The sequence below is a fragment of the Oryx dammah genome, unplaced genomic scaffold, assembly GCF_014754425.2.
Source record: "Oryx dammah isolate SB20612 unplaced genomic scaffold, SCBI_Odam_1.1 HiC_scaffold_17, whole genome shotgun sequence".
Lineage (NCBI taxonomy): Eukaryota > Metazoa > Chordata > Mammalia > Artiodactyla > Bovidae > Oryx > Oryx dammah.
This window is the reverse complement of record NW_024070201.1, coordinates 6127670-6143679: the sequence shown is the minus strand read 5'-3', so window position 1 is coordinate 6143679 and position 16010 is coordinate 6127670. Positions and strand designations below refer to the sequence as shown.

Here is a 16010-nt window from a genome sequence, read left to right as displayed (position 1 = left end):
GACTCTGCAGCCTCATGGACTGCAAGTGAGGGGACCTGACTGATAGCCTGTGGTTGTTCAGTCACTCAGTCGTGTCCAACTCTTTGTGACCCCATGGACTGTAGCACACCAGGCCTCCCTGTCCTTCAGTATCTTCCAGAGTTTGCTCAGACTCATGTCCATTGAGTCAGTGATGCCATCCAACCATGTCATCCTCTGTCGTCCCCTTCTCTTCCTGCCTTCAATCTTTCCCAGCCTCAGGGTCTTTTCCAGTGAGTCAGTTCTTTGCATCAAGTGGCCAAAGTATTAGAGTTTCAGCATCAATCCTTCCAGTGAGTATTCAGAGTTGATTTCCTTTAGAATTAACTGGTTTGATCTCCTTGCTGTTCCAGGAATTCTCAAGAGTCTTCTCCAGCACCACAGTTTGAAAGCATCAAGTTCTTCAGTGCTCTGACTTCTTTATGGTCCAGTTCTCATATCTCTGCGTGACTATTGGAAAAACCATAGCTCTGACTATGTGATTTAGTAATATATCACTTTGTTGGCAGAGTGATGTTTATGCTTTTTGATACGCTGTTTAGGTTTGTCTTAGCTTTTCTTCCAAGGAATAAGCATCTTTTAATTTCAATGCTGCAGTCACTGTCCGCAGTGATTTTGGAGCCCAAGGAAATAAAATCTGTCACTGTTTCCTCATCTGTTTGCTGCGAAGTGATGGGACTGGATACCGTGACCTTCATTTTTTGAATGTTGAGTTTTAAGCCAGCTTTTTCATTCTCCTCTTTTACCTTCATGAATATCTGAGGCTGTTGATATTACGATCTTGGTTCCAGCTTGTGATTCATCCAGCCCAGCATTTCATGTGATGTACTCTGCATATAAGTTAAATAAACAGGGTGAGACTATACAGCCTTGACGTACTCCTTTCCCAATTTTGAACCAGTCCTTTGTTCCATGTCGAGTTCTAACTATTGCTTCTTGACCTGCATGTAGGTTTCTTAGGAGATAGGTAAGGTTATCTGGTATTCCCATCTCTTTATGAACTTTCCACAAATTTGGGATCCACACAGTCAAAGGCTTTAGCATAGTCAATAAAGCAGAAGTAGATGTATTGCCCATAGCCAGCTCCTCCCATCAGGAAGCTTGCACAGAGCTAACCACAACGATTACATGGACCACAGGCTTGTGTAGCTCAGTGAAAATATGAGCCATGCCACTTTGGGCCACCCAGGACAGCCAGGTCATGGTCAAGAGTTCCGACAAAATGTGGTCCACTGGAGAAGGGAATGGCAAACCACTTCAGTGTTCTTGCTTTAAGAACCCCATGAACAGTAGAAAGGCAACAAGATATGATAGCAGAAGATGAGCCCTCCAGGTTGGTAGCTGTTCAGTATGCTACCAGGGAAGAGGGGAGAAATAGCTCCAGAGAAAATGCCAAGGCCGGGCCAAAGCAGAAACGACATTCAGCTGTGATCTCTGGTGGTGGTGGTTTATGTGCCATTGTGACAGTATCTGTTGAAGTAAATAATAGGAACAGTTACTGTTAGTAGATTCTGAGGAAGTCTGACCCTGCAAAGAACAATATTGCATAGGAACCTGGAATGTTAGATCCATGAATCAAGGTAAATTTTATGTGGTCAAGGAGATGGCAAGAGTGAACTTCGACATCTTAGGAATCAGTGAACAAGTGGACGGGGATGGGAGAATTTAATTCAGATGAGCATTATGTCTACTACCGTGGGCAAGAATCCCTTAGAAGAAATGGAGTAGCCCTCAGAGCCGACAGAGAGTCCCAAATGCAGTACTTGGGTGTAATCTCAGTAATGATAGAATGATCTCAGTTCGTTTCCAAGGCAAATGTTCAGCATCACGGTAACCCAAGTCTGTGCCCCAACCACTAATGCCAAGAAGACTTACAAGACCTTCTAGAACAAATACCAAAAAAAAGATGTCCCTTTCATCATAAGGGACTGATGCAAAAGTAGGAAATCAAGAGATTCCTGGTGTAACAGGCAAGTTTGACCTTGGAGTACAAAACAAAGCAGGGCAAAGGCTAATAATTTTGTCAGGAGAATATGTTGGTCCTAGCAAACACTCACAGGAGACGACTATATTCGTTCTTTGACATGACCAGATGGTCATTTCTTAAATTAGACTGATTATGTTCAGTGTAGTCAAAGACGAAGAAGCTTATATGGCTGTTGATTATATAATGTTGATAACATTTGATTTGCAAAGGGGATTTTTATAAAGTAACACATGCTATCTAAGCCATCTCTCCATGAACCACTTCCAAAATTAGTTCACTGTTTCCTTAAAACAGTTGTTTATGTGCCATTGTGACAGTATCTGTTGAAGTAAATAATAGGGACAATTACTTTTAGTAGATTCTGCAGAATGATTTAGCAGAAGTCTTTAAAACCTGAGAAAGAAGTACTTTCTCAGGAGAGTAGACCCTATATTATAACAAGAGGACAATGTCTAGATAGGGAAGCGACTTGCAGGATATCATACCTGTATCTTAATTTATACCAGTGCTAAGAATCTTGTTTCCAAAGTAGGAAACAAAGTAAGAAAGAGAAAAACCAGTGTCACTTCAGCTACAAACCACCAGATTAAAAGATTAGAAATGGAGGCATAATACTCCATAACCAATTTATCTCTTTACCAGTGCTATCAGTTAACTGATCACTAACCTCTCTAATGACTGTGCATTTTATAAAAGACAACTTTGGTTCCGATTGCAGAGCTCATCTGCTTGTCCTGGAACGGTCTTTGCTCTGGGGCTGCCTGGCTCTTCGTTGGAGCGTGTGGACTTCTCTCGTTGTGGTGCATGGGCTCAGTAGTTGTGGCTTATGTGCCCCGTGGGCTGTGGGATCTTAGTTCTCAGGCCAAGGATCAAACCCGCACTGCCTGCATTGGAAGGTGGATTCTCAACCACCAGATCATCAGGGAAGTCCTCAGGGATAGTCTTAATAGTTGATAAATTGAGTCAGGAAGCATGTAAAAGAATTCTGATTCTCGTTGATTACACTCCCTGAAAAGATTTTTTTCTGTAGAGTGTCAGATTGTCATTTTAGAAAATCTTTTCCTATTTAGTGATCAGTACACTAAAGTGAAAAGAACACTGAGCTAGAAGCTAATTTATTTTAATCCTGGCTTTGTGTGATTGCGTGTTTGGTCTACTGGCTGTTGTTGCAGACATTTTTATCCCCTTGTACTTAATTATTGCAAGGGCTGGAGGAGGGAAGGTTGGTGATGTAGACGTTAGTTTTCAGAAATCTAAACAACACAGTTCAAGGAGTGGTGGCTGTGCAGGTGCAGAAGGGCCTAGAGGAGCCATCCCACGTTGAAGGTCAGGAAGGGCGGCGGGAGGAGATAGCGCTCATCCAAGGTAAGGAGCAGCGGCTGTGCTTTGATGGAGCAGCCGTGAAGTGATACCCCACGCCCAAGGTAAGAGAAATTCAAGTAAGATGGTAGGTGTTGCAAGACGGCATCAGAGGGCAGACACACTGAAACCATACTCACAGAAATCTAGTCAATCTAATCACACTAGGACCACAGCCTTGTCTAACTCAGTGAAACTAAGCCATGCCCATGGGGCAACCCAAGACAGCTGGGTCATGGTGGAGAGGTCTGACAGATTGTGGTCCACTGGAAAAGGGAATGGCAAAACACTTCAGTATTCTTGCCTTGAGAACCCCATGAACAGTATGAAAAGGCAAAATGATAGGATACTGAAAGAGGTACTCCTCAGGTCAGTAGGTGCCCAGTATGTTACTGGAGGTCAGTGGAGAAATAACTCCAGAAAGAATGAAGGGATGAAGCCAAAGCAAAAACAGTACCCAGCTTTGGATGTGACCAATGATAGAAGCAAAGTCTGATGCTGTAAACAGCAATACTGCATAGGAACCTGGAATGTCAGGTCCATGAATCAAGGCAAATTGGAACTGGTCAAACAGGAGATGGCAAGAGTGAACATTGACATTCTAGGAATCAGTGAACTAAAATGGACTGGAATGGGTGAATTTAACTCAGATGACCTTTATATCTACTACTGCGGGCAAGAATCCCTTAGAAGAAATGGAGTAGCCATCATGGTCAACAAAAGAGTCCGAAATTCAGTACTTGGATGCAATCTCAAAAATGACAGAACGATCTCTGTTCGTCTCCAAGGCACACCATTCAATATCACAGTTATCCAACTCTATGCCCCAACCAGTAATGCTGAAGAAGCTAAAGTTGAACGGTTCTGTGAAGACCTACAAGACCTTTTAGAACTAACAGCCAAAAAAGATGTCCTTTTCATTATAGGGGACTGGAATGCAAAAGTAGGAAGTCAAGAAACACCTGGAGTAACAGGCAAATTTGGCCTTGGAATGTGGAATGAAGCAGGGCAAAGACTAATAGCGTTTTGCCAAGAAAATGCACTGGTCATAGCAAACACCCTCTTCCAACAACACAAGAGAAGACTCTACATATGGACATCACCAGATGGTCAACACCGAAATCAGATTGATTATATTCTTTGCAGCCAAAGATGGAGAAGCTCTATACAGTCAACAAAAACAAGACCAGGAGCTGACTGTGGCTCAGATCATGAACTCCTTATTACCAAATTCAGACTGAAATTGAAGAAAACAGGGAAAACCGCTAGACCATTCAGGTATGACCTCAATCAAATCCCTTATGATTATACAGTAGAAGTGAGAAATAGATTTAAAGGCCTAGATATGATAGATAGAGTGCCTGATGAACTATGGAATGAGGTTCGTGACATTGTACAGGAGACAGAGATCAAGACCATCCCCATGGAAAAGAAATGAAAAAAGCAAAATGGCTGTCTGGGGAAGCCTTACAAATAGCTGTGAAAAGAAGAGAAGTGAAAAGCAAAGGAGAAAAGGAAAGATATAAGCATCTGAACGCAGAGTTCCAAAGACTATCAAGAAGAGATAAGAAAGCCTTCTTCAGCGATCAATGCAAAGAAATAGAGGAAAACAACAGAATGGGAAAGACTAGAGATCTCTTCAAGAAAATTAGAGATACCAAGAGAACATTTCATGCAAAGATGGGCTCAACAAAGGACAGAAATGGTATGGATCTAACAGAAGCAGAAGATATTAAGAAGAGGTGGCAAGAATACACAGAACTGTACACAAAGCATCTTCATGACCCGGATAATCACGATGGTGTGATCACTCATCTAGAGCCAGACATCCTGCAATGTGAAGTCAAGTGGGCCTTAGAAAGCATCACTACGAACAAAGCTAGTGGAGGAGATGGAATTCCAGTAGAGCTATTTCAAATCCTGAAAGATGATGCTGTGAAAGTGCTGCAGTCAATATGCCAGCAAATTTGGAAAACTCAGCAGTGGCCACAGGACTGGAAAAGGTCAGTTTTCATTCCAATCCCAAAGAATGGCAATGCCAAAGAATGCTCAAACTACCGCACAATTGCACTCATCTCACACGCTAGTAAAGTAGTGCTCACAATTCTCCAAGCCAGGCTTCAGCAGTACGTGAACCGTGAACTTCCAGATGTTCAAGCTGGTTTTAGAAAAGGCAGAGGAACCAGAGATCAAATTGCCAACATCCGCTGGATCGTGGAAAAAGCAAGAGAGTTCCAGAAAAACATCTATTTCTGCTTTATTGACTATGCCAAAGCCTTTGACTGTGGATCACAATAAACTGTGGAAAATTCTGAGAGAGATGGGAATACCAGACCACCTAACCTGCCTCTTGAGAAACCTGTATGCAAGGTCAGGAAGCAACAGTTCAAACTGGACATGGAAGAATAGACTGGTTCCAAATAGGAAAAGGAGTACGTGAAGGCTGTATATTGTCACCCTGCTTATTTAACTTCTATGCAGAGTACATCATGAGAAACGCTGGACTGGAAGAAACACAAGCTGGAATCAAGATTGCCGGGAGAAATATCAATAACCTCAGATATGCAGGTGACACCACATGGCAGAAAGTGAAGAGGAAGTAAAAAGCCTCTTAATGAAAGTAAAAGAGGAAAGTGAAAAAGTTGGCTTAAAGCTCAACATTCAGAAAACGAAGATCATGGCATCCAGTCCCATCACTCCATGGGAAATAGATGAGGAAACAGTGGAAACGTTGTCAGGCTTTATTTTGTGGGGCTCCAAAATCACTGCAGATGGTGATTGCAGCCATGTAATTAAAAGACGCTTACTCCTTGGAAGAAAAGTTATGAGCAACCTAGATAGCATATTCAAAAGCAGAGACATTACTTTGCCGACTAATGTCCATCTAGTCAAGGCTATGGTTTTTCCTGTGGTCATGTATGGACATGAGAGTTGGACTGTAAAGAAAGCTGAGCGTTGTAGAATTGATGCTTTTGAACTGTGGTGTTGGAGAAGACTCTTGAGAGTCTCTTGGACTGCAGGGAGATCCAACCAGTCCATTCTGAAGGAGATCAGCCCTGGGATTTCTTTGGAAGGACTGATGCTGAAGCTGAAACTCCAGTACTTTGGCCACCTCATGCGAAGAGTTGACTTATTGGAGAAGACTTTGATGCTGGGAGGGATTGGGGGCAGGAGGAGAAGGGGACGACAGAGGATGAGATGGCTGGATGGCGTCACTGACTTGATGGATGCAAGTCTGAGTGAACTCCGGGAGTTGGTGATGAACAGGGAGGCCTGGCGTGCTGCGATTCATGGGGTCGCAAAGAGTTGGACACTACTGAGTGACTGAACTGAACTGAAACAACACTGACAATACTCACACATCAGAAGAGAATTCTAATAATAGTCAAAGAGTACAGATTTTTGTATCAATTCATTCCTGACTTTAAATCCCATTTCTAGGGCGTACTAGTCGGCTGTCCTTGGGCATATCACTTAATACACTGTGGCAAATGATTATCTTGTTCAGCCTTTGTGAGAGACTCATAGAACAGTGGCACAGTATCATCTTTGCTGTTGAACACTGTCCTGGGGAGATGGGATCTTTGGGTCTCCCCACTGTAGCTTCCAGCAGCATTTCACGGTATTACAGTTTTCCCGCTTCGAATTTGAAGATGTGACGGTAATGTTCTTCTTTATAAGGTCAGAATTCCTTACGTTCCTTGCCCATGCTTTAGTTTTATAAGCTTTACGTCTCACAGGAGGATATAAAGTTCTTCAAATATTTCTGCATACTGTAGCCTCAATTAACTTTTGTGGGATTATGCAAAAAGTCAATAGTACTAATAATTCAGTTTGGATTTCTGCCCGTTTGTGGTCTACATGCATTCTACTAAGTCACCCAATACATAAGGCCAAATTCTGCAGTATAAAGTAAAAGACAAAAGCCAGTAGGAGAGTGGCTCTGTATATAGCTAGAGATCAGACCTTGGTCAAAGCACAGCTGCTTACGTTTCTTCAGTCTAAACTTTGGAGAGGGTCACTGTTTCCCAGTTATAACTGCTCTACAGTAACGTCATATCTTGGTCATAAATTCGGTTACCTTTCCTTTTTCAGTATAATAGCAGAAGCTAATTTATTTACATACCTTGAAGGGGCTAGAGAATTTCATACATTATTTTTCTGTAGTAGGGCTTCCCTGATAGCTCAGATGGTGAAGAATCCGCCTGCAATGCAGGAGACCCCAGTTCGATTCCTGGGCTGGGAAGATCCGCTAGAGAAGGAATAGGCTACACAAGCTTCCTTTGTGGCTCAGCTGGTAAAGAATCTGCCTGCAAAGCAAGATACCTGGGTTCAAGCCCTGGGTCGGGACGATCCCCTGGAGAAGGGAAAGGCTACCCACGTCACAGAGTCAGAGATGACTGAGTGATATTTACTTTCACAGTAGCTTTAGCAGCTAGACTATTCCTAGGACAAGATAAACTAAATTTTAAATTATTTTCTATGTTATATATAACTACTCATACATTTAACTCTGAAAATAACTGTTTTATGAGTTTTTCTTAATTTTGTCTCCATGGTTTGTATATTTTGGTTCTGTTATTTATAATTTGACAATTTTTAGAATCTTCAGTTTAAGTGAAAATTGTTTTCAACCCTTTCTCAGATGAGTATTTATGTGAACTCTTACTTACCTACATTCTTAAATAGCACACACTGCTTTAATATTTACGCCGTTTGCATGTTCACTGAGCCCCGCTGTATACCAGGCACTCTCCCAGGCATGCTTTCTTCAGTACGTTTATATTCCAGTAGTAATAGAAATTGTGTTTCTTAATATTTTGTCATCTTTTATTAAGTCTTCAATACCATGCCATTATATTCCCTCTTCAGCATTTATGCAGTTTTTCAGTGTATATTGCAAAGATTTATATTTTAAAGTATTGTCCTTTTCATGTGCATTTCTAGTACAGAAGTTGCTTTCAGAATTCCTGGACACCACGCAGTCCTGCTGTGGACTGGCTGTGTGACCTTGTGCACGTGCCTCCGGTCTTGTTTTAGCATTTGTTCACTTAGTTGGCTGGGTCAGGTCTTGCTTGCTGCCCGCTGGACCTCCGTGGGTCAGGCTCGGTCCTTCAGTGGCGAGCACAGGCTCCCGTCGCTGTGCACGGGCCCCCGTCGCTGCGCACAGGCTCCAGTTTGCATGGGCAGCAGTTGTGGTGGGGCATGCGGGATCCTAGTTCCCCAGTCAGGGATTGAACCTGTGTCCCCTGCATTGCCAGGCGGATTCTTAACCACTAGAGCTCCAAGGAAGTCCTTAGTCCCTCAGTTTTCTATTTGCATAGTGGAGGTACACCCTCGTTAATCCTCGTAATAATAGATCTTTCCATAAGAGAGTAGAAGCCATCACACCGGAATGCGATGAGCTGACCAACCGTGAAATCATTTGCCCCTGCCTTGCCCCTTCTCCCCCACCTCCTGGTGCAGTGGACACCGTGTCTACACCTGCCCTTCTCATGCTCTGATGGATGGCTGGAACTCTTCAAAGGCTCCCTGAGCACATCTTCAGCTGCTCTGTTTTCAATCATATTTAAACGCTTAAGTTTCTTCCTCCTGAAAAAACAAAAATCCATACCCATTTATTGGCGGTTTTTCTTTCCTCGTATTGACTCAACCCTCATCACGCCCCTGAAGCTGCTCTTGTCAGTGTCCCCAGTAATCTCCTTGTTGCTATTTCTAGTGGGTCTGTAGTGTTTGCCTGAGATTACATTTTTGGAAAAGAAGATGGGTGTTGATAAGGCTAGTCCTTAAGGCTGCAAGGACTTTGGGGGACAGATTGATGTCCTTAGGTCAGAAAGGAAAAAGTTTTCATTAATTCATTGACAGATATTTATCAAGCACTCTACTGATCATTGAAGATACGGTAGTTAACAAAATAAGTAAAAGTGGCTTTTCCTCGAGCTTATTGGAGAAAATAGAGGAATGCAGTAAGTATATTATGTGTCAAATAATGATAAAAGGTAATCAAACAAAAGTAAAGCGAAGAAGGAGTAGAGTTTAAATAGGGTGGATTTTAAATGATATGACTACAGAAGTCCTCAATGGGGATAAGCCATTTGAGCAAAGACCAGAGGAGCTGAAGGAAAGCCCCGTGCAGGTATCTGGTGGAAGAGTAGGCCTGGCAAAATTTCTTAACAAAAAATACTTCTTTGTTGTATGAAATGTTTTTATAAAGATTCTTATTCTTGTGGTAAAAAGGAAAACTAGATATTTTTAGATGTACTGGTATAAACCGACTTTAGGATAAAATAATATTCATGATTCTTATAGAATAAGTGAAGACAAAAATTCTAAAGTTAATTTTGTTTCGTATTCCTTTTGGCATCTAAATGGTCATATGCTTTTATACTTGGGACAGTTTGTTACTGTTGTTCAGTTTCTCAGTCGTGTCTCTTTGCAACCCATGGACTGCAGCACACCAGGCCTCCCTGTCCTTCACCTTCATCTCCTGGAGCTTACTCAAACTCATGTCCATCAAGTCAGTGATGACATCCAACCATCTCATCCTTTGTCGTCTCCTTCTCCTCCTGCCTTCAATCTTTCCCATCATCAGGGTCTTTTCTAATGAATCGGCTCTTCGCATCAGATGGCCAAAGTACTGGGGCTTCAGCTTTAGCATCAGTCCTTCCAATGAATATTCAGGATTGATTTCTTTTAGGGTTGACTGGTTGGATCTCCTTGCAGTCCAAGGGACTCTCAAGAGTCTTCTCCAACACCACAATTCAAAAGCATCAATTCTTCGGCACTCAGCTTTCTTAATGGTCCAACTGTCACATCCGTACATGACTATTGGAAAAACCATAACTTTGACTAGATGGACCTTTGTTGGCAAGGTAATGTGTCTGCTTTTTAATATGCTGTTTAGGTTTGTTGTGGCTTTTCTTCCAAGGAGCCAGTGTCTTTTATTATTTTGGCTGCAGTCACCATCTGCATTGATTTTGGAACCCAAGAAGATAGTCTGTCACTGTTTCCATTGTTACCCCGTCTGTTTGCCATGAGGTGATAGGACTGGATGCCCTGATCTTAGTTTTTTGAATATTGAGTTTTAAGCAGTTTTAAACCAGCTTTTTCACTCTCCTCTTTCACTTTCATCAAGAGGTTCTCTAGTTTCTCTTCATTTTCTGCCATAAGGGTGGTGTCATTTGCAAATCAGAAGTTATTGATATTTTTCCTGACAGTCTTGACTCAAGCGTGTGCTTCATCCAGCCCGGCATTTCACATGATGTACTCTGCATATAAGTTAAATAAACAGAATGACAATATACAGCCTTGACATACTCCTTTCCCAATTTTCAACCAGTCCGTTGTTCCATGTCCGGTTCTAACTGTTGTTTCTTGACCTGCATACAGATTTCTCAGGAGGCAGGAAAGTGGTCTCGTATTGCCATCTCTTAAAAAAATTTTTCCACAGTTTATTGTGAGCCACACAGTCAAAGGCTTTAGCGTAGTCAATGAAGCAGATGTTTTTCTGGAATTCTCTTGCTTTTTCTATGATCTAGTAGATGTTGGCAATTTGATCTCTGGTTCCTCTGCCTTTTCTAAATCCAACTTGAGCATCTGGAAGTTCTTGGTTCATGTACTGTTGAAGCTTGACTTGGAGAATTTTGAGCATTACTTTGCTATCATGAAAGGAGTACAGTTGTTCAGTAGTTTGAACACTCTTTGGCATTGCCCTTCTTTGGGATTGGAATGAAACCTGACATTTTCCAGTTCTGTGGCCACTACTGAGTTTTCCAAATTTGCTGACATATTGAGTGTAGCACCTTAACCGGATTTGAAATGGTTCAGCTGGAATTCCATCACCTCCACTATCTTTGTTCATAGTGATGTTTCCTAAGGCCCACTTGACTTCACACTCCAAGATGTCTGGCTCTAGGTGAGTGATCACACCATCGTGATTATCTGGGTCAAGAATATGTTTTTTGTATAGTTCGTCTGTGTATTCTTGATACCTCTTCTTAATATCTTCTGCTTCTGTTAGGTCCATACCATTTCTGTCCTTTATCAAGCCCATCTTTGCATGAAATGTTCCCTTGGTATCTCTAATTTTCTTGAAGAGATCTCTAGTCTTTCCCATTCTGTTGTTTTCCTCTATTTCTTTGCATTGATCACTGAGGAAGGCTTTCTTTTCTCTCCTTGCTATTTGGAACTCTGCATTCAAATGGGTATATCTTTCCTTTTCTCCTTTGCCTTTCACTTCTCTTCTTTTCTCAGCTATTTGTAAGGCCTCCTCAGACACCTATTTTGCCTTTTTGCATTTCTTTTTCTTGGGCATGGTTTTAATCACTGCCTCTTGTACAGTGTCTCGAACCTCTGTCCATAGTTCTTCAGGCACTTAATACTTTTATGTTTGGGACAGTTTAGATGATGGCATATTTATTCCTTAATGAAAAGTAGATCTTTTTTGAGTGAGTGAAACATTTGCTGAAGTAACATAGAATAGCTCTGTACCTCTCTAAACTAGCTTACTGAGGTTCAACAGAAACCTTTTTAGGGGAAGAAATTTTAGCATTTGTACACTTAGTAGCATTTCAGCAAAATAGTCACTCTTAAGAGCGGTAAAGCTATGCATTCTCTGCATTATACTTAAAAGCCTAATTTGTTTAAAGGAGATGAAAACCTTAAGAACAGATTTATGGATTGCCTCCTCTATCTGGGAGGATTTGTTGCTCCATTAGTCATCAGAATGGGGTCTTCCTAAGCCCTCAGGTAGACTTTAGTCTAGTTATGAAGGATTAATGTGATTTGTGTCAGTGGTTAGTTTTCAGAGAAACCCAGCTGTTAGATATTAGAAAACCTTCAGCAGTTAAAATCCTGAACCTGCCCGCCTCTTCTCTTTCACCCCTCACAATGTAACGGATTTTCAAAAGTACTGCAGACAAGGAGTAGGCAGGTGGCACACGATTTGATTGAAATTTAAGAGCTAGTAATAATGAATCACTGGCCACTTTTCCTGGTTTCTTAACATTATAACAGGCAGTGAGAAACAGAGCATTTCCCTACATTTTGGTTGTGTTACCGGTTTCAAGTTTCTTTCCTTCCGTGTGACTGTATTAATTATCATGTGTACTGCTTTATAAGCACGAGACTATCTAGAAAACATTTTATGGTTTAGTTTGTTCAGTGACTCGTGGCTCACTGAAGGATGGACAAAGAGTTAGCTGTTACTGGGCTTGACAGGAAGGTGATCTCTTGGAACGAGGTGTTTACATATCCAGACTTGAACAAGGTTTTACTTGTATTGTCTAGACCTGAGCAATGCTAGTGCAACTGCTGAAAACCACCTGTGACTGGTGAAGAAGTGCTGGTCAGGTGATATTTGAGAGACTGTACTCAGTTAAATATTTGCTCTCAGCGTGGTTAGTTGCTGTGTAATAGCATTCAGTTGTCAGGTATCATTGTTATTCCCAAGTGTACAAATTTTTCGCACTTCTACCCCCTCTGTTTTTCTCTTCTTTCTCCTTCCTTAGGAAGAAGGATTCTCCCATCTCCAGGAGATAATATTTAAGGGCTCTTCTAGCCTGAGCACAGGGCACGCCACCCCAGTGTTCTTGCCCGGAGAATCCCATGGACAGAGGAGCCTGGCCGGCTTCAGTCTGTGGGGTCACAAAGATTAGGACAGCACTGAGTGACTGATCACAGCACAGCACTAGTCAGAGCCTAGGTCCCTGTGTTATTGATCAAATAACATTATTGATGAGAGCATTCGGGTTTCAAGAAAATTAATCACAGTGTGTCATTTTCTTACCATTTACATAAGTATCATGGGGATGACTCAAGGAGAAATCAGATTTGAAATTTAAACAGCCATAGAAAAAATGATTTGAGTTTTTAAAAAAATAACCCTTATTTCTTCCACACCCTTTTCAAAGATAGTGAGTTCATGACTGTCTTTCTAGGTTTTCCTATTATTAAACAAAATTCTGTAATGTTGCCATCTAGAAAGAAACACTGTTAAAACATTTTAATGTTAGAATGTTTAGCTGATTCACTTTGCTCTATGGAAGAAACTAATACAATATTATAAAGCAGATATACTCCAGTAAAAATTCATTAAAAAGAAACCTTTTGATGTGTATCCTTCCCATGTGCTTTCAGCACACAGGTTTAAACAGTTAGCTCCATGCTGTACATACTGTTTTACAGTCTACCTTAAAGAGCTCTGAGTGACTGAAAGCACTCAGTTGTGTCTGACTGTTTGCAACCCCATGGATTATACAGTCCTTGGAATTCTCCAGGCCAGAGTACTAGAACGGTGGCTTATCCCTTCTCTAGCGGATCTTCCTCACCCAGGAATTGAACCGGGGTCTCCTGAACTGCAGGCGGATTCTTCACCAGCTGAGCTATTGAGCAAGCCCAAAAATTGAAAGCCAGATAACATCTAATGAGAGGGACTAGTTAAATAGTGTTACATATGATGTACTATATATTGAAAATATTTTAGAATAATATTTAATAGCATAGAAACTAATAATCTGTATACTCTGCTATAATCTGTATTATTTTCTATTCTATTAAATATTATTCTAAAGTACTTTCAATAGCTGCAGTACAGTACATCATATGTAGCAATATTTAATTAGTGCCTTTCATTAGATGTTATCTGGCTTTTATAAATTATACAGAAGAGAACTTGGCATAGATCTTTGAGTACTTCTCTGTCTATTTCTTCAAGATAAATTTCAGGTAGTTTCATGGGTTTAAATTTTTTTTTTTCTTTCACTGAAATAATCACACTTCACTGGAAGATGAAGACTAATATTTTTTATGCATGCTCGTAAACCAAATACTGTGCAAGATGCCTTGTAGTTTCATATTCATGTAATTTTTAGCTATTTTTAATCCCCAGTTTTTTAGATGAAGATGTCCATATGCATATGTATTAGACGTTTTGTAGTAAATAGTACAGAGAAAATGTTTACCTGTTTTGTTTAGCAAATGAAAAAGTCCTTCAGTAATCAACAGGAGACAATCAAAACTTAGTTTGTATTTCTGTTTTGGCTTTGAAGTATCTAGTATAATAAAAATGTTTAATCTTTCTGTGCTTTGTTCAGTGTAAAGGGTTTTAGGTCTTCAAATTATATGGTTAATTAGCATTTATAGCTTTGGGAGGAAAAAAAGTGGGTGAGTCCCTAATGAATTTTGGGTTAGCTTATATGACTACTGTTATAGATGATTTATAAATCACATTTAAACTTTAAATTATGGCAGCTAATTGTCTACTAGGTGAAAATGATTTCCCTTCTCTTAAAATTTCAGACATAACTTTCAGATTTTACACTTATAAAATCTCAGAGCAGAAAGTTCAGTGATAGAAGGATGAGTAAAGTTTGCAGAGGAAGGGTGAGGGCAGCGAGGTGGTAAGACTGCTTTTACGGAGCTCACTCAGAATTCTGCCTGCTAGTTCATACAGCTAGCCTATTTTGCGAAGTGAGGCTGCTGTTTGTAGGGCCTCGTCTGTGTTATCTAACGCAGGGGATGTTTTTGTCTCAGTCACATAGATCAGACAACAACCTGGCAGGACCCCAGGAAGGCCATGCTCTCCCAGATGAATGTCACCGCCCCGACCAGCCCACCGGTGCAGCAGAACATGATGAATTCGGCCTCGGGTGAGTGCAATGCTGTTGTGAGGGCACACCAGGTAGTGCTTTGGTGAAACTTTCCGTGGAAGATAGTAATTATTCTTGTAAGGAAACTGGAGCATGGGTGATGGTTACTTTCTATCCTCTTTCATAAGAGAAACTTAATTTCAAACTATACCAAACCCTTGTTTAATCATGAATACATAAGGGACTTGGTGATTGAAAGCCAGCAGTTTTCCAAGTTTCATTTCTAAAGTGAGTGTCTCAAATTCCTAGTTTGGTTCATTTTGACATGCTCATACTTTATTCTACTGGCTTTCTTGTGTCCGAGACCTTAGAGTGTTTCCCTCTTCCTCTTGTGGTTTGAATGGGAAGCCACCTCTTAGCGTGAATGTTTGTTCTACCTTGAGGATAACGGGAAGGGAGCAACTTATAAAACCCCAAAGCACCTTTCTTAGGGCTGGTACATGTTATTTAACACATTTCCACCTTTTTCACAGAAGATAAACCTGAGTGTATATTTTTTTTCTGTCTCCTATTTGGCAGTTTACTTAAATTTCCTGTTTTTCTCATCTGTGTAATCGGGAGTAACAGTGCCCCTTATTATAGAGAGGAAGACAGTAAAGGAAATAATATACATATAAAGCTTTTATATTACACTTCTAGTACGGAGTAGGTACTAAGTAAAGGTTTAGTTCCTTCTTCCCTATGTCAGTTAGACTTTGGATGGCTTCTTTCTTCTTTGTTACATGGGCCAAGGCCATAGCTACCCATTATGCATCTTTGTGCATGGTAGGGAAAGGGCTTCCCAGGTTGCGTTAGTGGGTAAAGAACCTCCTGCCAATGCAGGAGACTGAGAGACACAGGTTCAGTCCTTGGGCTGGGAAGATCCCCTGGAGGAGGGCACAGCAACCCACTCTAGTATTCTTGCCTGGAGAATCCCCATGGACAGAGGAGCCTGGTGGGCTACAGTCCATGGGGTCACAAAGAATCGGACACAACTGAAGCGACTTAGCACGCATCCC

General features: G+C 41.1%; 1 protein-coding gene across 1 annotated transcript in view; it reads left to right on the top strand.

Annotated features, from left to right (window-relative positions):
• YAP1 (Yes1 associated transcriptional regulator) overlaps positions 1-16010 on the top strand; it is a 140647-nt gene that overhangs the window by 56802 nt on the left and 67835 nt on the right. The window contains exon 5 of the mRNA XM_040257781.1: positions 14897-15012. Within this exon, the coding sequence (XP_040113715.1) occupies positions 14897-15012 (116 nt within the window). The remainder of the gene's footprint in view (positions 1-14896; positions 15013-16010) is intronic.